The sequence below is a fragment of the Dromiciops gliroides genome, chromosome 2, assembly GCF_019393635.1.
Source record: "Dromiciops gliroides isolate mDroGli1 chromosome 2, mDroGli1.pri, whole genome shotgun sequence".
Classification (NCBI taxonomy): domain Eukaryota; kingdom Metazoa; phylum Chordata; class Mammalia; order Microbiotheria; family Microbiotheriidae; genus Dromiciops; species Dromiciops gliroides.
Genome location: NC_057862.1, coordinates 259,077,982 through 259,099,837, shown reverse-complemented (window position 1 = coordinate 259,099,837; position 21,856 = coordinate 259,077,982). Strand labels below are relative to the sequence as shown.

The 21,856-nt window shown below is 41.3% G+C and overlaps 1 protein-coding gene across 1 annotated transcript; it reads left to right on the top strand.

Annotated features, from left to right (window-relative positions):
• The first annotated feature begins 13,707 nt into the window (after positions 1-13,707).
• LOC122744514 (small ubiquitin-related modifier 2-like) lies at positions 13,708-13,999 on the top strand. The gene is made up of 2 exons (XM_043990025.1): positions 13,708-13,865; positions 13,945-13,999. The coding sequence occupies exons 1-2, from the start codon at positions 13,708-13,710 to the stop codon at positions 13,997-13,999; spliced, it is 213 nt and encodes a 70-aa protein (XP_043845960.1).
• The last annotated feature ends 7,857 nt before the right edge of the window (positions 14,000-21,856 follow it).

The following is a 21,856-nucleotide window of genomic DNA, read 5'->3' as shown; positions in this document are numbered from 1 at the left end:
CTTTCAATTGGACCCTTTCCTTGTCATAGTCCCTTAAATCTTCATTCATAATTTACTCAGTTTTTTCTCCATTCTTCAGTTGAAGAGTATCCCCTCCATAAGCTCCTTGTTAGTAGAAGTTGTTTCATTAATTGTATTTCCATCTCCAGTACCTAACACAATACCTAGCACATAGTAGGAGCTTGGTAAATGCTTCTGGAATGATTATTAGTTTGTTTCTAGTTCTTTTCTACAGTTTGTTGTTTGTTTAGTCCTTCGTTCTTGAAGAGGACCATAACATCAGGATGATGTCGTAACTTGCAGTGAATTGGATTTAAGTGAGAGAAGGCTGTGTAAGGTCACCAACCTCACTTTCTTCTTCAGAGCCATCTGGGTTCAGTGGCAAGACATATATTAGGAGGACTGGAGATGGCCTCAGATATTTTTAAGGCAACTGGGGTTCAATGACTTGCCCAGGGTCACACAGCTAGTAAGTGTCTGAGGTGAAATTTGAATTTAGGTCCTCCCAACCTCAGGGCCAGTACACTCTCCACTACACTACCTAGCTGCCCCACTACACAGTTTAATGACTCTTGGAAGGTACCTCCAAATTGCTTTCCAGAATGGTTGGAGCAAATCACAGTTTCATTAACAGCAGCAAGAACTTTCTTTTCTGGGTTTTCAGTAGCTGTGTCATAATACCTGCAAGAGCTATTTCCAAGGCTCTTAGGTTCAGGGTCCTGAGTAGTTCTCCATCAGAGTCAGATGGGGGTGATGGTTTGAGCTGTCTAGTGCATGTTATCTCCTGTCTCTCCTTCAGGGTGCCTTGCTGCTTCAGCTAGGTCAGCTTGTCTCCCTTGTGAGTTAGCATTTGGTGGGAATGTCTGACCCCTTTTCCTCAAGAGTTTCTTTCCCAGATGATGGTTGTGAGGGCTTTGCTGAAAGCAGGATTGAAGGTGGAGGGGGGGTGGGAAAGGTGTGGGGGAGGGTTTCTTTGCCTCAGATCTCTCCTTACTCCAGCCCATCCTCCATTTACCATCCTCTGGGATCTTGTACATATCTATTTCTTGGTGGCAGTTGATCAGCCGTTGTTCATGGTGATGATGAAGTAACCCCCCCTCCTTTCCATCATGATTTATCTGCTCAATGATGGCTGCAAGGACTGGGCTGGGAGCAAGTCTGGTAGCCTGGGGAACATTGTTATTCCCAAGGCTCTGAGGTTCAGAGTCCTGGGATGTCACTGAATCCTCCATCATTACCACTCTTTCTAATCCTCAGTCTTTCCCTATGTACTGGCTGCTTCCCTCTTGACTATAAATACTCCCATATCTTGCCTCTCATTCAATCCTACAATCTTCTCTAACTATCGTTCTATTTCTCTTCTCTTTTTCATGTCTAAACTCCATGAGAAAGCTATCAATAAACTGTGCTTCTACTTCTACTCTAACTCCTCTAAACCCTCTGAAACCAGGCTTCTAACTTCATCATTAACTGGAATGGTTTTCTCCAAAGTTAGCAGCGATTTCTTCATTGACAGATCTAATGAGTTCTTCTTACTTTTCATTCTTTTTTTGTTTGTTTGTTTGTTTTGTTTTTGTAGGGCAATGAGGGTTAAGTGACTTGCCCAGGGTCACATAGCTAGTTAAGTGTCAAGTGTCTGAGGCTGGATTTGAACTCAGGTCCTCCTGAATCCAAGGCCAGTGCTTTATCCACTGCACCACCTAACTGCCCCTCTTTTCATTCTTCTTGACCTCTCTGCAGTCTTTGATATTGTAGGGTCCAAACCCTTCCTCTTCCCAACTTCCCTATTATTGTCAAGGGCACCACTATCTTCCCAGTCACCGAGGCTTACAAGCTCACTGTCATCCTCAGTTCCTCACTTGCACTCGTCCCACATATCCAATCTGTCTTCCCATTTCTACCTCCACAAAATCTCTCTTATATGTCTTCTCTATATTCACCCAGCCAATGGCCTGGAGTAGGTAGCCCATCACCTTATATGTGGACTATTACAATGAGTTTCTTTGCCTCAAATCTCTCCTTACTCCAGCCCATCCTCCATTTACCTGCCAACGTGATCTTCCTAAAGCATAGTTCTCACCAGGCCATTTTCTTATTCAATAAGATATAGTAGCTATTGATTACCTTTATGATAAAACATAAAATCCCATTTATTTTTCAAAGCCTTTCACAATCTGGCCCAACCGACCCTTACTCCTTTCCATGCATGCCACAATTCAAAAACACTGGCTTTGCTGTTCTTGCATATGAACCTCCATTTCCGTACCTTTGTATTGATTTTTTGTCAGGGTGGGGCAATGAGGGTTAAGTGGCTTGCCCAGGGTCACACAGCTAGTAGGTGTCAAGTGTCTGAGGCTGGATTTGAACTCAGGTTTTCCTGAATCCAGGGCCAGTGCTTTATCCACTGAGCCACCTAGCTGCCCCCCTATATCTTTGTAATACCTGTTCCCCATGACTGGAAGCAAACTTTTTTGCCTACTCACCACTGCCTCCTGACTTTAAGATTCAGCTCAAATCTCACTGAATGAGACAATTATTGAACTCTCTTGACCCCTTCCTCCCACTATCTTCCCTCTGAGATTACCTCCTATTTATACTGTTTTTGTTGTTTATTTGTTTCAGTTGTGTCCAACTCTTCATGACCCAATTTGGGGTTTTCTTGGCAGAGATACCAGAGTGGTTTTCCATTTCCTTCTCCAGCTCATTTTACAGATGAGTAAGCAGGGTTAAGTGACTTGCCCAGGGTTACAGAGCTAGTAAGTGTCTGAGGTTGGATTTGAACTCAGGTCTTCCTGAATCCAGGTGCCACTATATCCATTGTGCCACCTATTTACACTGTATATGTTTTATATAAAATAATTGTTTGCATATTGTCTCCTTTTTTATAATGTGATCTTCTTGAGAGCAGGGACCTTGTTTTTAATCTTTTTTCAAGTTTCCAGAACTTAGCAAATTGCCAACTGAGGCAGAAACAGTTGTTTTAATGAAACAAGGTTCACATATTCTTTCTGGCATGTCATGATGTCATAATTCTGATGGAATTAAGTTCCAAATTCTCAGTTTTACTGCTATTTGTTTGTAACCCATATCCTTGGCTGTGACAGAATTTATTGTAGAAAAAGATGTGTATAATATTGTACTAGAAATGTTAGCTATAGCAATAAAAGAAGAAAAGGAAATTAAAGGAATTAGAATAGGGAATGAGGAAACAAAACTATCACTCTTTGCAGATGATATGATGTTATACTTAGAAAATCCTAGAGAATCAAGTAAAAAGCTACTTGAAATTATTAACAACTTTAGCAAAGTTGCCGGATACAAAATAAACCTATACAAATCGTCAGCATTTCTATATATAACCAGCAAAATCCAGCAACAACAGCTAGAATGAGAAATTTCATTTAAAATAACTGTGGCCAATATAAAATACTTGGGAGTCTACCTCCCAAGATAAAACCAGCAACTATATGACCAGAACTACAAAACACTTTTCACAGAAATAAGGTCAGATCTAAACAATGGCAAAAATATTAGTTGCTCATGGCTAGGCTAAGCCAATATATTAAAAATGATGGGGCAGCTAGGTGGCGCAGTGGATAAAGCACCAGCCCTGGATTCAGGAGGACCTGAGTTCAAATCCGGCCTCAGACACTTACTAGCTGTGTGACCCTGGGCAAGTCACTTAACCCCTATTGCCCGGCCAAAAAAAAAAAATGACAATTCTACCTAAGTTTATTTATTTAGTGTTATACCAATCAAACTATCAAAAATATTTTAAAGAGCTGGAAAAAATAAGAAGAAAATTAATCTGAAGCGGAAGTGGGGCCGCAGGAAGGGAGACTGAGGCTGCTGCTGCTGAGGCTAGAGCAGGTTGTGAGTGAGAAATGGCTAGCTGGCTGGAGAAAAGTGTGGAAAGGCCCTAAATGAAAAAGGCAGTAGGCTGAGAGTGAGGTATGCTAAAGACTGCCCAAAGGTGGTTGAAATTTAGGGATGAGCAAATGGAGCAATGAAGAAAAGCTTGAGAGAGAAAGAGACAGAGAGAGAGAGAGACAGAGAGAGAGAGAGTCATTGGAGAGGAGACTTCCAGGAAAAGAGAGGTAGAATGTAAAAGAAAGCTTGAGCGACCTTTTCAGGGAAGGACAGAGAGAGAGACAGTGTGAAAGGCCTGAATGTGGGAAGATTAACAAGCGAAGGGGGATAGGTAACTGGAATCTGCTGAGAAGAGGCAAGGGAAAACCCAGCTGTTTGCCGTTTGGTATCATTAGTGAATCTGGAGAGAGGCATGGTGAAATCAGATGTAGGGCAAAAGCAAATTGTTACTGGAGAAAAGTCAGCCCGACGTGTGGGTAGTGAGGTGAGGTCTGTGAAAAGCAGAAGAGCAGAGTGGGAAGAGTAAAGAGTTGAGTATGATTTTTTTTTTTAGTGAGGCAATTGGGGTTAAGTGACTTGCCCAGGGTCACACAGCTAGTAAGTGTTAAGTGTCTGAGGCTGGATTTGAACTCAGGTACTCCTGACTCCAGGGCCGGTGCTCTATCCACTTAGCCACCTAGCTGCCCCCTGAGTTGAGTATGATTAACAGGTGATAGTGCTGGAGAGTGTATGGAGCAAACTGCCTCAGTTTACCCAAATAACTCGAGGAGACCACCAAGTCAAGCAGAGACAGATTTATTACATTCCCATAGGAATGGGCAAGCTCAATACCTGAACTGCGCCAGCTAATACATGCCTTGACCTTATATAGGAATGTTGGTCAGAGGGGAAGTCCCCAGGCACACTAGGTCGAGCTCACAGTCTAACATTCAATCCTGTCTCACCCAGGGTGTGTGTTCAGCTCGTGATCAATGTATGGAGACATGCATACGTGTTCCAGGAACAAGGGGGAAAAGGGGAGGGGGAACAAGGTCAAACCAAAGGAAGAGGAAACAGGGGAGTGACAGTCAGATGTTTCAGATCTCACAGTTCCCACTGACTCCCCTCTCCCGGCCCCTGTCTCTAAAGATATTCAACCTGAATAACAGGAAGAGTCACTCAAGTGCTTCAGCATTGTTTTGTAGTTGTGTTAATTCTAGAAGGATGACAGGGTTAAAATTTATCTTTGGTTATGTTGGGAAGAAAAGAATAATCCATTGTTGGGGACCCCAGGGCCAAGGGGATTCTGCTCTGAGAAAAAGAGACATGTCACTTAACATCTAGTCTCAACTCAATTGCTGCATCCTGTGCCGAGCCCCGTCCTTTCTTCTTGAGTCCCAAGTATTGAATTGGTGGGCAAACTCCCTGACCGGGGTTCTGACACATGATGGATTGCAGACAAAACTAATATGTAGCTGACAAGTGGGGAGACTGAGCAGAAGTAAAAATACTGTTAATTGGCAATAAAACTTAAAGGAGACAGTGAGAATTTGACAAGCAATAAACTTCTAAATGAACTATACTGGGGCAGGGCTGGGTACCTTCCAGACCCCATCCTCAGAGTTTAATCTGACTCAAATCCATAATCATATCATACAAGAGGAAGGAGTGCAAAGAGATAGGCCAACAGTGAGTGCCAAATAAGTGGTGAAGCCCAGATTGAGAACCTGGGTTACAGGTGGGAGGTGGGAAGAGGGGGGGAGTGGGGAGAGGTGGGGAGTAGTGGTGTCCTCCACAAAAATAGGGAAACTTGGAGGGAGGCATGGGGATTTAGAGTTGGCTCGAGGTATGTGGATTGGAGAGGTGAGGACGATTGAAGCAAAAAGCAGGAGTGGAAGAAAAGAGAGTGTGGGATTTGGAGATAGTAAGGACCTTTTACTTTCAAATTCTGTCTTCAGTTTCCAGCTGGTGAAGGTTGGATGGGTTTCACCAATGGAATGGGAAGGAAAGATGCTCTTAGTATTTAAGAGGTTCAGGACAGAGAGAAGGCTTGACTTCTATCAGTAAAATGGGTAAAAGTTTCTCCCCATCTTTTCTTCATAGACAGGATTTAAGGTGTAGGGGACTAAAAATTGGTATGGAGGTGGATTCTCATGGTGGGGAAGTGATCACTACGTGTCTTTTGCAGGGATGTTGTGTGAATTTATGAATTCTTTTGCAGATGCAGAGTATTAGGCCATAGTACTAGCAGTTTATTTTTCTGTAATAAAGTACCTCCCAGGGTTGTGAGGATCACCTAATTGTAAAGTGCTTAGCTTAGAGCGAGTGTTAGTTATATAAATGATTTTTGGGGGCAGCTAGGTGGCACAGTGGATAAAGCACTGGCCCTGGATTCAGGAGGATCTGAGTTCAAATCCGGTCTCAGACACTTGACACTTACTAGCTGTGTGACCCTGGGCAAATCACTTAACACTCGTTGCCCTGCCAATCAATCAATAAATGGATGGATGGATGGATGGATGAATGAATAAATAAATAAATTATTTTCTGTGTAAAGTATAGAGCAAAATGTTATGGAGATTTAGTGTGAAAAAGTGGGTAATTGTCTCCTCTCAATGGGGATATAATAGTCAATTATACTCTTCCTGACCTGTTTTTAGGACAAAGGTCTCAGATCCCCTCCTCCCTCTCTGGCTAAAAAAATCACATGGTTCTAGGAGCCCTGGTCTCAATAAGGTCCACCCCTGAGTTGTGTCCATATAAAGAAAAATAAGGTCCACTCCTGAGTTATGCCCATATATTTCATTCCAATTAGCTAGTTTTTGCAGGTAGATTGTAATCAATCCTTCAGTAATTGTACCAATGAAGAAAAAGGGGAGGGTCCATTCACGTTAGGGACTAGGGTTTAAAACAGGGCCTGCGAGCCCCCTTTCTTTGCACCCACTAGCTGAACACTAGGGTGCCTCCTTCTCATGAGAAAGAATTAAAGTCTTTGTCACATTGCTGCTGAGTTTCTGAGAATTATTGAGAAGAGGATTGTTTTCCCTCACATTTAGTATAGGGGTTCTTAGGAATTCCTCTTTGAAGAATTGCACCCTCTTGCATACAAATCCAATTGGAATGAAATAATGGTTTATTTGGGAGGAGAAGCCAGAAGAGAGGTACTTCTCATGAGGAGAGAGCACGGTAAGGAGGCGTGGCTCTCTGAGATGCCTTTCTTCCTGAGTGGGAGATGAGCAGGCATTTTTTTTGTGGGTGGTGGTGGTCCGGTGGGGTAATCATCTGACTGTGAAGGGTTCCCTTGTTGGGGGAGGACCATCCCCCACTGGTGGTGGCTGAGGGAGGTTGGGTGAGGGGCAGTTCAGAATCTCTCAAGCCATCTTTCTCCCCATTACAAGACAAAGACAGCAGCCACACCTAATCTTATCTTCCCCAGGGGTCCAGGAGAATGGAATGAAGGGTGGTGGTCCTGGAGTTAACTCAGTGCTGGTGCTGCTTATCTCTTGGGGGGGGGGTCTGTCCTTTGGTTTGGTTCCTTGGGGAAAGGGTTCTTTTGATTTGCCCAAGGGAACTTCTGGGGTAAGCTAGGCCCATTAAAACAAAACAAAACAAAATAAAAAAACCATGGGTTTTGTTTCAAGTTTTAAAAATTCCTAATGCTTTACAATGGTATCAGCTGTTATGTGAAAACTCTTATGTGTGTGTCTTCTGGTAAAAACGATTTCTTGGAAGTTATAGGCAGAATGCAAGTATGTAAGATTTTGCTGTTTTCACTCTAATGGTGTGATTAAAGAGGAGAGAGAGGGAGCATTTTATCTCATATGATTGTTCTGATGAGAACATATCCAATAGAATTACTTTCAAGTATTTCTGTGCTCAAGAGAAAATATGATCTGTTCACTGTGTTTTGATTGGTAAATAATTGTTGTTATGGAAATATTTAGAAATTGTTACATGTTATTCATAGAGATTTTCATTCTTTTAAGATTGTGTTTTAAGCCAGTTTGAATTTCATTGTCTTTTGTTCTAAGTATTATTCTCCCATATTCTAGATTGTTTTTCCAACTGATTATTTGATCAAATTCTATAAAGTATTTTCTGGTAAACTGGTTGCCAAAGCAAGTATAAATTAATTCTATTTTACTTATTAATGCATTCATGGAAATTATATATTTGTAGTTATTACTTGGAATTATTGCATGTTGTATATTATATTCTGAGTCAAAGCAAATTCACATTTTTTGTGGTCATCATTATCCTCAGTTGTTAAATCCATATGAGACTTGGATTATGGGAATTTACCATTTGAGACATTAATTGCCTTTATTCTGAGTTACCAGATCAGAGCAGCCAAGGTGCCAACTACAAGAGCAGGCATTGCACTGTCACAGGAAGGGAGGGACGCACGAAGTTCAGGTATTGTACTGCTTTGGGAAAGGCTGAAAGAACGGTCATTGGCAAAAGCTGAGGCTGGATTCTTTTGGTTTCATTACCACCCCCACCCCCCCGCCCCACACACACACACACACACACAGAGCACTGAATGGCTGGCTATGCCATCTCCTACCCTGGCTTTGATTCCCCCCTCCTATATGCCTGATGCCATGGACATCTCAATCCCACGCATCTGATTAAGCCTGACTCAGTTTCCCCTTCACATATTGCACTGGCTTCTATGAGGGTTGGCAACTTTTGTTCTTTTATGGTAACCCCCATAATCATCATAGGTGTCATGATAAACAATATGTTGGATTTGGCCATGGCATCTGGTACCGGTGGTATTAGATTCTTTAATTTCTCATGATGGCCTCAGGATAATTAGGCAGATGATGCAAAAAGTGATGAAACAAAGATGAAAATTCTATTCTTAATTGCCTTGTATTAAAAAGGGTGTAGAGAACCCCTCTGCTGCTTCAGAGACAGCATGAGGCAGTGTTCCTCTCCCCTCTAGGGGCCTCATGAGGTCAAAGAACAGGCAGCCTTAGCAGTTGCTGGAAAAGTGATAAGGCCAAAGGACTAAGTTGTTCTCTCTTGGCTCATATGCAATTCTCATGCAAAAATACAAGGAGGTGCTGAAGTTGTGTGTTGGGAACAAAGGTTCTTTCCCATGAGAAAGTGTATACATGGCTTGTGTTTTTTTTTTTTATTTAAGCTAGCTTGTTTCAACAATAAACGACTCAGTACTATTAAGCTGCCACTGTGTCTGCTTCTCTCTCTCCTCTCCGGCCACTGTCCCCAACAGAAGGGTATATGGGTATAACTTCTGGGCTCCTTTGCAGGTGGCTTGGGAAAATTTTCATGCATTTTAATAGAATGTTTTGTGCAAATTACATCTGTCTATAAAGCATACAAACCTGGTTTAAATGTACTACAATCGAAGTTAACTTTTATGTAAGTTCATTTGTGATCATTTTCTTATGGAAATATTCTGTAACCCAAGTTTTACATGAGTGTTAAGGGCTAAAATTCTAGCTAAACTGTCTAAAATATCTAATGAGTGGTCGCCAATAAATTATAAGCTTTAGCAAGAGTTAGACTTTTAAGCATTTATTAAGGAGAATAAGAATTTGGTAAAGAGAGAGAAAAAGGCCTAGATTTCTATCTATTAAAGGGAGAGCACATTTCTAGCTCCCTTCTCCACCAGAGTCCAGAGGAAAAGAGCGTGAGACTGAGCGCCAGTCTCTTCCTTCCTCCTCCCACTAGCCCGCGTCACTTCCTGACTCCTGGTCTTGCCCTCAAAGACCTTCCCTTCATGGGCAGAACTCCTCTACAGTAAGTATCCAGCAGGTGGCGTTATTCCAATCGTTACATGAGGATTATATAATCCTTGGGCCTGTTGTTAATAATGTTTATTAGAGATAGAATTTGATGAAGCTGTAAACAATATGGGAGGGGCACTCATGTTATAATTTTATTGAGCTTTCAATAGGAACTATAAGAAAGTGGATCTACTGAAGGAGTGCTCTGGAGATAAGACATCTTCCAGACTGCCTCCAAGGAAAGTGGTTCCAGAGACCTGACAGCTACATGGGACATCTGAAATCCATGATGAAATTGCCAACTGAAATTGCCAACTGAATGGACACTGGCAGGGGTTGGGGGGGGTACTGAAATTACAAATATGATGTCAGCAGAGGACTGACGAAGGACAAAACAACACTATGCATAAAGAGCAAAATTTATTTTAAAGTGGTACAATCTTACTGTTAAATTTTTCTAGGGGTAAATGGTTCATCTATTGATATCTGACAGAAGTCACAGGAGACCAGACATGTTCATTGTTTCAGTTGTGTCTGATTCTTCATGACCCCTTTTGGAGTTTTCTTGGCAAGGTTGCTGGAATGGTTTTGCCATTTCCTTTTCCAGCTCATTTACAGATAAGGAAACTGAGGCAGAGTGAAGTGACTTGCCCAGGGTCACATGGCTATTAAGTGTTTGAGATCAGATCTGAACTCAGGTCATGAGGGGCAGCTAGGTGGCACAGTGGATAGAGCACCGGCCCTGGATTCAGGAGGACCTGAGTTCAAATCCAACCTCAGACACTTGACACTTACTAGCTGTGTGACCCTGGGCAAGTCACTTAACCCCAACTGCCTCACACATACACACACAAAAAAGCATCATGATGTTTTTTGTTGTTGTTTTGTTTTTTGGGGTTTTTTGCAGGGCCATGAGGGTTAAGTGACTTGCCCAGGGTCACAAAGCTAGCGTCAAGTGTCTGAGGCCGGATTTGAACTCAGGTCCTCCTGAATCCAGGGCCAATGTTTTATCCACTGTGCTACCTAGCTGTCCCATCACCATGATGTTTTTGACCAGGAAAACCATGGGGATCTTCTGATTTGAGGAGTGAACTCTGAGAATAAAAATAAGGATATTGAAAAGAAAGGTCAAGAATTAGGAGAGGGCAAAGTTAAATCCTAGGATGGCCAGGGGGTGCTCCTTCAGTATCCTTGCAGTCAGTCTCTCTTTTGCTCATCAAAGCTTCGACTCTGCCAAACCAACTCCTCCTACTCCTCAGAAGAGGTTATGGAGATTAATTCCAAGTACTCTTTCCTACTCTCATTTTCTCAGTCTCCCATAAATCATGTAGTTCACAGGATACTCATTGAATAGTCTCCCTATTCCTGTCCTTGATCCAAGTTACCTTTTGTTTTTGTTGCTCAGTCATGTCTGACTTCATTACTCTGGGGTTTTCTTGGCAGAGATTTCCTTCTCCAGCTCATTTTACAGATGAGGAAATTGAGGCAAACAGGGTTAAGTGACTTGCCCTGGGTCATACAGCAAGTAATTTCCTGAGGCCACATTTGAACTCAGGAAGGTCGTCTTTATACTAAATCTACTGAAAACAAAGGAATCATACACTTGCCTTGAGATCCTGTCAACACCAAATTGTTACTCTAGTTTTTGCCAATAGGCTTACCATGTGAGTCAAAACTGGGTATCCTTCTGGCCCTGTGCAAGTCCAAAGGCTGACTCTCTGAAGCATTCCATCAATCTGCTCACCTTTTGCAACCCATAAGCTAGCCAATTCCATAATGCTTCTGTCATCTTTTTAGCCCAAACTTCTCATGTTTGTCTCCCTGAAGGACATGGTCCTTTCACAAAAAAGCTTCTTGATTCTAGTTTAAGAAGTCCTTCTTCAATGGTATAACTAATACCAGTCTTGCCCACGAGGATTGTGTCCCTGGTGAATTAAGGAGAGTCTGGTCCTTGCCTCACTTGCAAGTATCTCTTTTGGCCTTAGAGGATCTAGTTTTGGCCCTTCTTACATGTTAGCTGTCTCTTGATTACTTGAGAATGTCTAGGGACAATCCTAGCTAAATTTACACAGGGTCAAATTCAAGTTGACCACAGCAACCCTCAAAGACCACCTACTATATCTAGAGTGGTTGTCATCTCTCTTGATGAATTATTCACACAGATGAAAGCATGATGATGACTCCTTGAGACCTTTTATGTGAAATATTAATTTAATACTCTTTTTCATCATTTTGTTGTTGTTCAGTTGTGTCTGACTCTTTGTGACCCCTTTTTGGAGTTTTCTTGGCAAACATACCACTCCAGTATCTTCCACAAGCTACCAATTTACAGAGATTAAAAGTGCTACAATCTTCGACCCATCAGGTTGGAAAAATAAACAAAATGTTAAAATTCAAATGTTGGAAGGATTATAAGGAAACAGAAAAGCTATTACTTTGGGTTTTTTTTTTATTTAAATTTTTTTTTTTTGCCGGGCCGTGGGGGTTAAGTGACTTGCCCAGGGACACACCACTAGTAAGTATAAAGTGTCTGAGGCCAGATTTGAACTCAGGTACTCCTGAATCCAGGGTTGGTGCTTTGTCCACTGCGCCACCTAGCTGCCCCAAGCTATTACTTTGTTGAGGGAGCTATGAATTTGTGCATTTTGCTGAAAAATCTGAAAATTTATAATTTTGGGGGGGTCTGGATATTTTATTTCATTTTTAAAAATTTAAATAGTTAACCTTTCAAATCTTGTTTTTTTCTTAAGTTTATGTCATTTATACTTCTGAAGTTACTAAAGCTTAAAACTGAAATAAGACTTTTAGGACACCTTGTATTATATATATATATATGTATATATAAAATAATATAATATATACATGCATGCATATATACACACATGTGTATGTGTGTATGTATATGTGTATATAAGTGTGTGGGTATTTTCTCAGACCAGTCAAAGTCCTCTTGCTTACCTCCATCACCTGATCTATTTCCATTAGATGTTCTCATATACACATGCAAGATATCTATATCTATATCTATAGCTATACATATCTATATAGATATATATATATAGTAACAATTGGAATGACACCACCTGCTGGAGACTTACTGTAGGAAAGCTCCAACATGAGGAGAGGGCCTCTGAGGGCAGGACCATGCGGCTTTTCTTTGGTGTCAGGAAGTGATGTTGGCTGGTGGGAGGAAGAAGTGGCTGGGGGGGAGGGGCTGGTGCTCTGACTCGATCTCTTTCTTGAGGACTCTGAGGAAGAAGGGAGCTAGAAATGTGCTCTCCCTTTAATAGATAGATGAATCGAGGCCTTTCTCTCTTTACCAAATTCTAAAAAGTCTAACTCTTGCTAAAGCTTATAATTTATTGGTAACCACTCATTAGATATTTTAGACAGTATAGCTAGAATTTTAGCCCTTACAATATCTATCTATATATCTTGTGATATATATCATATACATACATACATAAAAAGATAACAAATTAATTAGTGATCCAATGATCTCACCACTAGGGTTAAGGATGTTATTAAAAGGGGGGAAAAAGATCTGCCTATAAAACTATATTCATAAGAGCTGTTAAGAGTGACCAAAAGGGGGCAGCTAGGTGGCGCAGTGGATAAAGCACCGGCCCTGGATTTAGGAGTACCTGAGTTCAAATCCGGCCTCAGACACTTGACAGTTACTAGCTGTGTGACCCTGGGCAAGTCACTTAACCCCAATTGCCTCACTAAAACAAAACAAAACAAAACAAAAAAAACCAAAACTGGATCACCTCCCAGAACATAAAATCTGAAGATTCATCTCATACATAGTTTGAGGGAAGATGTGAAATTGTTCTGTTCTGGGCAATCTGACAATATTCTAAAGATTGTTTATCTTGCACCATTGTTCTAGAGAAGGAAAAAAAGAACAGATAAAAAGATAATGAAGCTCCTCATTCTCCTTCTTTTCCTCCTCTTCCTCAACATCATCTTCCTCCTCCTCCTCCTGCTCCTGCTGCTGCTGCTGCTGCTTATCCTCCCTACTTCCACGTTCCCTCGGAGCGGACCATCCTGGTGCCTCCTTTGTGAAGTGGCGGCTGAGGAGATCCCCGGACTCACCATGGCCAAGGAAAAGCTGAAGGAAGGAGTCAAGACTGAAAACAATGACCACATTAATTTGAAGGTGGCAGGGCAAGATGGTTCAGTGGTGCAATTTAAGATTAAGAGGCATACACCACTTAGTAAACTAATGAAAACCTATTGTGAACGACAGGATTTGTCAGTGAGGTAGATCAGATTCTGATTTGATGGGCAACCAATCAATGAAACAGACACACCTGCACAGTTGGAAATGGAGGATGAAGGAAGATACAATGGATGTATTCCAGCAGCAGACAGGTGGTGTTTACTAAAAAGAGAACCAGCAACTTTACTCCAGAACTGTGCTCCCAATGAAAACAATACATTCACAATTAGAAAACCAAGATTTGGTTCATCCACATCCTAACTACTGCAGTGTAGTTTTCTCTCTTCTTTGATTTCCTTCCCCCATTCCTTTATTGTACATAAAGTAACTGGTGTATGTGCACAGGCATAATGTGTATTTTTTTTAACTAAATAGCCAATGGTATGTTTTGATCAACATCAAATGGAGATGGGGAGGGGAAAAAACAAACTGGTTCTGTGAAAATATCTCTTTTCTCCCTTAGTGGCATGCTCATTCAACTTTTAACTTTATATTCCAGTAAGTTATTTTGCTCTCACCGTTTAATAACAACAACAACAACAAAAACCCACAAAAAATCCTTGCATACCTTGTTTGATTGGATAATTCCAATGTTTTTCTTTTATCATTGTAAAACCAAGGACGATTTTATAACTTTTTTGTACGTAGCTGTTACATGTAGGGCAATCTCTGTCTCTCAGTAGGGATAAATTACTAGAAAGAAATTGATCCTAGATAGTTTTCCCTTCAAGTCAAACATCTTGTTGTTTAAATAAACTTCTTGTTTAAAATTTTTTTTTTAATTTAATGAAGAGTTATAGCTACTAGTAAGAAATCAAAACAAAGTTAGACTGGAAGTTGAGGGAAGTGTTGCCTGTGAAATGCCCTATGTTAACTTTAAGGCTTCAAGGACATGTGTGGTAAAGGGCTTACTTCCTTGTCATAGGTGGCGGCAGTGCATGGGGAGAGCTCTTTAATGAATATTGATTGTTCGTGAGTGGATGGCATTCCCTGTTCCCACCACTAAAGTGGGTCACATGGGGCAATAAAGTTTCTTACATGCATTTGAAAAAGTCTCCACCTCTGGGTTATATTGTGAACTTGACCCTTGACAGTGTTGGTTTTGAAACTTTCCATAGCAATAGCTCCCTTTTTATTAAAAAGCAACAGAGGGGGCAGCTAGGTGGCGCAGTGGATAGAACACTGGCCCTGGAGTCAGGAGTACCTGAGTTCAAGTCCGGCCTCAGACACTTAACACTTACTAGCTGTGTGACCCTGGGCAAGTCACTTAACCCCAATTGCCTCACTAACAACAAAAAAAAAGCAACAGAGGGGCAGCTAGGTGGCACAGTGGATAAAGCACCGGCCCTGGAGTCAGGACGATCTGAGTTTAAATCCAGCCTCAGACACTTGACACTTACTAGCTGTGTGACTCTGGGCAAGTCACTTAACCCCCATTGCCCTGCAAAAAAAAAAAAAAGCAACAGTACCCTACTTTTCATAAAACTATATATTGTTCTTAGTGAGTGTTGTTAGGCCGTTTTCAGTCGTGTCCCACTCTTCATGACCACATCTGGGGCTTTCTTGGCAAACATACTGGAGTGTTTTGCTGTTTCCTGCTCCAGCCCATTTTATAGATGAGGAAACTGAGATAAATAGCATGAAGGGAATTGCCCAGGGTCACATACCTTGTAAGTGTCTGAAGTTGAATTTGAACTCAGGAAGATTAGTCATCCTGACCCAAGCACTCTATACACTGTCCCACCTAGCTGCCACTCTTCGTGAGTATTGTATTCAACTAAAATTAAGAATTTTTTACAATTCTCTAACACTGAAGCCCTGTGGAATAATGAATAGAGAGCTGGCCTCAAAGCCAGGAAGACCTGAATTCAAGCCTTGCCTCTGACACATACTGATTGTGTGAAACTTCAGTGCTCTGGAAGCACAGAAGTGGCCCAATTGCATGGTTTCCTTACTCAAGAGTCCCCTATACCAATGAATTTTAGGCCTTGTACTTATCCCTTTATAACACACAAACCAAATCTTAAAACTGCATGGGGGGGGGGGGCGGCTAGGTGGCGGCAGTGATAAAGTACCGGCCCTGGATTCAGGAGTACCTGAGTTCAAATCCGGCCTCAGACACTTGACACTTACTAGCTGTGTGACCCTGGGCAAGTCACTTAACCCCCATTGCCCCGCAAAAAAAACAAAACAAAACAAAACTACATAGGAATAGAGAGATGCAACTCCTGATTGGCTAAGAGACTTCTGGGAGAGAGAAGATGGGAGAGGAAGGAGAGATGAGGGCAAGAAAAACCAAGGTGTGGATTTTTAAATGTGGAATGGAAGATAATTCTTCCCTCATCCCCCACCAAGCTGCAAGAATGTGGAGAAAAAGCTGGCACCCCAACTTGTCCCTCGAATCTAAGGTCCTGTGCTGCTAGTGACTACTAAACAGCAGACTCATTGGCTGAAATAGCTCCTTCCCTGGTTGAGCTGAGATTTTATCTTGTTCGGTGTAACAGAGCCCCCTGATTCTGAATTATAGGTGATTAACAGTATTCTATCACCTAAATTAATCTTTATTGTTCTTCCAACTACTCTTTTGCTTGCTTGCCTTGGTAAATATGTTTTCTCATTATTCCTGACTATATTTTGTGTAATAAATGTTTGGTGAGAGGAATTGCTAAACTAGGTAAGATTAAATTAACAGTTACTTTGTAGGATTCAGTGCAACTGTTCTCCACTTTTCTCCCCCAATACTTACCTGGCTGGGGAAAAACATAATGACCACGGAAATAGCTTTTAATCCTGAACCCCAAAGTAATCATACTACTGTTGTTGTTTAGTCGTTTTCAGTCATGTCTGACTCTTCTGACCCAATCTGGGTTTTCTTGGCAAAGAACTGGGAGTGGTTTGCCATTTCCTTCTACAACACGTTTTACAGATGAGTAAACTGAGGGCAAATAGGGTTAAATGGACTTTCCCAGGGTCACACAATAATTAGTGTCCTGAGACCAGATTTGAATTCAGGAAGATTAGTCTTGACTCCAGGCCAGCATTCTATCCACTGTACCACCTAGCTAAAAGCATTTTATATATGGCACTTTCCATACTTTCACTCATTTTCATACTTCTAATACTTGATGTAGAATATAGAGATGTAATACCTATTCCAGATACTTCTTTAGTTAGTAGAAGGACAGATTGAGTACCAAATCCAGTCTCTGGAGATGTGGGACGGGGCAACTCCATATATTTCTCCATATCCCTGTTACAAATAGACTGCCCAGGGGTTTGCTATACATTGTTGTTGTTGGTGGTGGTGGTGGTGGTCCTTTGTTCTCAAAGAGGATCAATGATGTCGTGGGTAACGTCTTACAGGCGAATTGGATTTAAGTGAGCCAGAGTTGCACAAAGTCATCAGCCTTACTTTTTCTTCCAGAGTCACTGAAGTCCAGTGGCAAGACATAACACCAATAAGAGTTGTACTACATTATTTATAGAATCATGGATTTAGAGATGAGAGGGAAGGGATTAAGTATTTATAATAATGCCTACTATGTGCTAGCATATTATTTTATTTTATCCCCTCAACAACTGTACAAAGTAGGAAAGAGAGGGGCAGCTAGGTGGCGCAGTGGCTAAAGCACCGGCCCTGCATTCAGGAGCACCTGAGTTCAAATCCGGCCTCAGACACTTAACACTCACTAGCTATGTGACCCTGGGCAAGTTACTTAACCCCATTGCCTCACCAAAAAAAAAAAAAACCCAAAACAAACAAAAACATAAGGGTATAGTAACATGGGCTTACTGAAGAGCAGAAAATCTGTCAGAAAACTGCCTACTCTCTCCCTCCAGCAGAGGGTAGTGATCTTCACCCACAGACTCTTCCCAAGTGCTCAAAGCCCTGGGCTGAGGTGAAGGTGGAGGTGGGGGTGCATGCAGGAAGTGAGGTTCAGTGAACCATTCCTTACTTGCCTGCCATATACCTGCACCTGCACATTCCCCTTCTACCTACCTCCAAAGGCTTAGAACAATTCATCTCATTAGGCTTACTTTTGTTGACTTTGGTTTTGTAATGGGGGGAATGGGGTACAGGTTTGGGTTAGGGGTTGGGGTTCTTAGGAATTCCTCTTTCAAGAATTACACCCAGGGCAGCTAGGTGGCGCAGTGAATAGAGCACTGGCCCTGGAGTCAGGAGGACCTGAGTTCAAATCCGGCCTCAGACACTTAACACTTACTAGCTGTGTGACCCTGGGCAAGTCACTTAACCCCAATTGCCTCACTAAAAAAAAAAAAAGAAAAAGAAAAAGAAAAAAAAAAGAAGAAGAATTACACCCTCTTGCACACAAAAGTAGTTTGAATAAGGTGGTAGTTTATTTAGGGGCAAGGGAAGGGAAACCATGACAGAAATCCTTGGACTTCTCATGGGGAGCTAGGCACAAAGCACGTGGCTCAGAGGTACCAATCTCCTCCAGCAGGAGACTGGCAGGTACTTTTATAAAGGACTGATGTGGGGAGGGGTGACCATTTGACTGTGGATAGTTCCTTTAGTGAGGGAGGACCATCCCCCCACTGGTGGTAGCTGGGGGAACTGGGCGAGGAGTAGAGGACCATCCCCCACTGGTAGTGACTAGAGGAATTGGGTGAGGGGTGGCTACAGGATCCCTCTTCAGTACACAAAGACTGCAGCCACACCCAAATTTATCTCCCCAGGGTAAGAGAGACCAGAATGAAGGGTGGGAGGTCCCAAAGCTAGCTCAGTCCTATTTGGTCCACTTATCTCTCTAGGCATATCTGTCCTCTGGTTTAGTCTCTCAAGGACAAGATTCCTCAGTGTGCCCAGAGAAATTCTGGGGTGCTTTGCACCCCATGACAGTTTTCTTTTTCTTTTCTTTTTTTTTTTTTAAAGTGAATGTATGTTCAGGGGGCAGCTAGGTGGCCCAGTGGATTCAGGAGGACCTGAGTTCAAATCTGGCCTCAAACACTTGACACTTGCTAACTGTGTGACCCTGGGCAAGTCACTTAACCCCAATTGCCTCACCAAAAAACAAAACAAAACATAACAAAAAAAGTGAATGTATATTCAAATCTGGTCTCAGACCCTTACTAGCTATTTGACCCTGGGCAAGTCTCTTAACCCGATTTGCCTCAATTTCCTCATCTGTAAAATGAGCTGGAAAAGGAAATGGCAAAGCACTCCTGTATCTTTGCCAAGAAAACCCCAAATGAGGTCATGAAGAATCAGATAAACTGAAAAACGACTCAACAACAATATTTATGTAGAAGCTGACCTAAAAAATATCCAATAATTTGTGGTATTTGTTTTGTGAACTTCCAGAGGACATGACCCACAGTTTGGAAAACAGTTTCTCTATGGGATGTGGTTTAAAAAATAAACAGAAGAGAAAAAAAAAAGCAAAACTAGAACAAGGGTTCAAAGATGAATAATATGATTTATTTGTAATTTTGAAAATTCTGAGAACTGTTAGTGCAAGTACATGGGAGTGGAGTATTTATCTCCACCAATGAGAAGAAAGTCCCATATCAATGGACTTTGGGACTACGCTTACATGTTTATAAACCCATCAATTGAGAAACTGCTATATTTTGGTATATCAATATGATGGGATATTACTATACCATAAGAAATGTCTGGTGTGGTAAAAATTATTGGAATTTAGCTGACTCATTTGGGAAGGGTCACACCTGGCCCACCCTGAAGTTATGTATGCTACTGATTTCTGTCCCTACACTGGACAGGGGACAGCTAGGTGGCGCAGTGGATAGACCACCAGCCCTGCATTCAGGAGGACCTGATTTCAAATCAGACCTCAGACACTTGACACTAGCTGTGTGACCCTGGGCAGGTCACTTAACCATCATTGCCCCAAAGGGAAAAAAAAGAGAGAAAGAAAGAATGTCTTACTATACCCTTATGAACACGAAAACCACTGCTCTTTCAAGAAGTCTCAGAGATCACTTCCTGCTGAACAATCAGCACCCAGATCCAAGAGCTCCTGACCTCCTGAGGTCTATGATTGATGTGTTGTCACCTGTGCTCAAGGAAAGAAACCCAAAGCATGAAAGATAACCAGATTTGAGGTCCAATCTCAGGGACGCCTACACAAGCACATGTACTTGCTGCCACGTACCCACAGTTGTCATATTTGGGCAATGGGAGGAGAGAATTCCTATTCTCCTTCAATGAGAAGTTTAAGAAAAGATGTTGGGGTCCAAAGCCACATGATCCAAAGAGGAAGAAGAAAGTAAGACTAGTTGGGGTAGGGGAGAAAGAGAATTGGAACTGAAATAAAATTAAATATTTGTCATTTTCATCTTTTAAAACCTATTTTTAATTTTAAAATTCTTTCAATTTTAATAGTATTTTATTTGTTTCCAGTTACATGTAAAGATAGTTTTTTCAACATTTGTTTTTATAACTTCGAGATCCAATTTTTTCTCCCTCCCTCCCTTGCCTCCCCCTACCCCAAGACAGAAAGAAATCTGATATAGGTTATATATGTACAATCACTTTAAACATATTTCTGCATTAGTCATATTGTGAAAGACGAATCAGAACAAAAGGGCAGGATAGTTAGGTGGTGTCGTGGATAAAGCACCGGCCCTGGATTCAGGTAAGTACCTGAGTTCAAATCCGGCCTCAGACATTTGACACTTACTAGCTGTGTGACCCTGGGCAAGTCACTTAACCCCCAATGCCCTGCAAAAAATAAAAACAAAACAAAACAAAACAGAACAAAAGGGCAAAACCTCAAAAAAGAAAAAAAAAAAGAGAAATTGTATGGTTCAATCTGCATTCAGATTCCACAGTTCTTTTTTTCTGGATGTGGAGAGCATTTTCCATCATAAGTCCCTTGGAATTGTCTTGGATCATTGCACTGCTGAGAAGAGCTACATCTATCACAGCTGATCACTGCACAATGTTGCTGTTACTGTGTACAATGTTCTCCTGGTTCTGCTTACTTCACTCAGCATCAGTCCACTTAAGTCTTTCCTGAAAAACTTAATTTTTCATGAGTTTAGGTTTGGAAAGTCTAGAAAGAAAAATGAGATGCTGATTATATGGAACAATTAATTATGCTTTTAAAAACAGATGCTACACACTTATAATCCATGTCAAATTGCTGCCTTCTGGATGTGGGGGGGGGTGGGGAGGGAAGGAGAGAGAATTGGAACTAAAATTTGAAAAAAGAATGTTAAAATTGTTTTTACATTTAATTGGGGGAAAACAAAACATTAAATTAAAATAAAAAATAAAGACATGATTTTGCATACCAGACTGTTGTGAGGTTCAAACGAGATAAGTGAAAGTGCTCAGTAGTGAGGCAAATGTAAGGCATTATTATTATTACCATGTAATAGCGGTAAATGGTTATCAGATCCTTTAATTTGTAAGCTCCTTGAGGTCAGGGATTTTCTTTTGCCTTTCTTCATATACCCAACAAATATGCTTAATAAATGTTTGATGATTTGAGTTGAAGATTAAATGTCAAACCAGTGGAAAAGTTTTAATGTACAAGCCACTAGAAACTGTAGTCAATTCAACTTAATTTTAAGATTTCTGACTTTGAATGAAATTCTGATGGAATTCAATATTGTTCCACTCAAGAAACAAATTAGTTAAGTGTTTGCCACGTGCAATGGAGAGGCTATATGGTATAGTGGAAAGAATGCTAGATTTTGAGTTGGAAGACATAGGTTCAAACCCTGCTTCTGATACTTCCTTGGAAACAAGGGCAAATCATTGACCCTCAGTTTTCTCATCTGTAAAAGGGGGATGGTGATAAATAACACTGGCTTGTTGTGAGAGTTCAGTGAAATAATGCCTGGAAAATACTTGACAACGTATATAAATGTCAATTTTTACTACAGAACACTGTCCTTAAAACACAGTCCACACTTTCTCCCTCCCCAAACATTATATAATAACTGTTAAGGGTAAAATTTCTAGCTAAACTGTCTAAAATATCTAATGAGTGGTCCGCCAATAAATTAGACTTTTAAGCATTTATTAAGG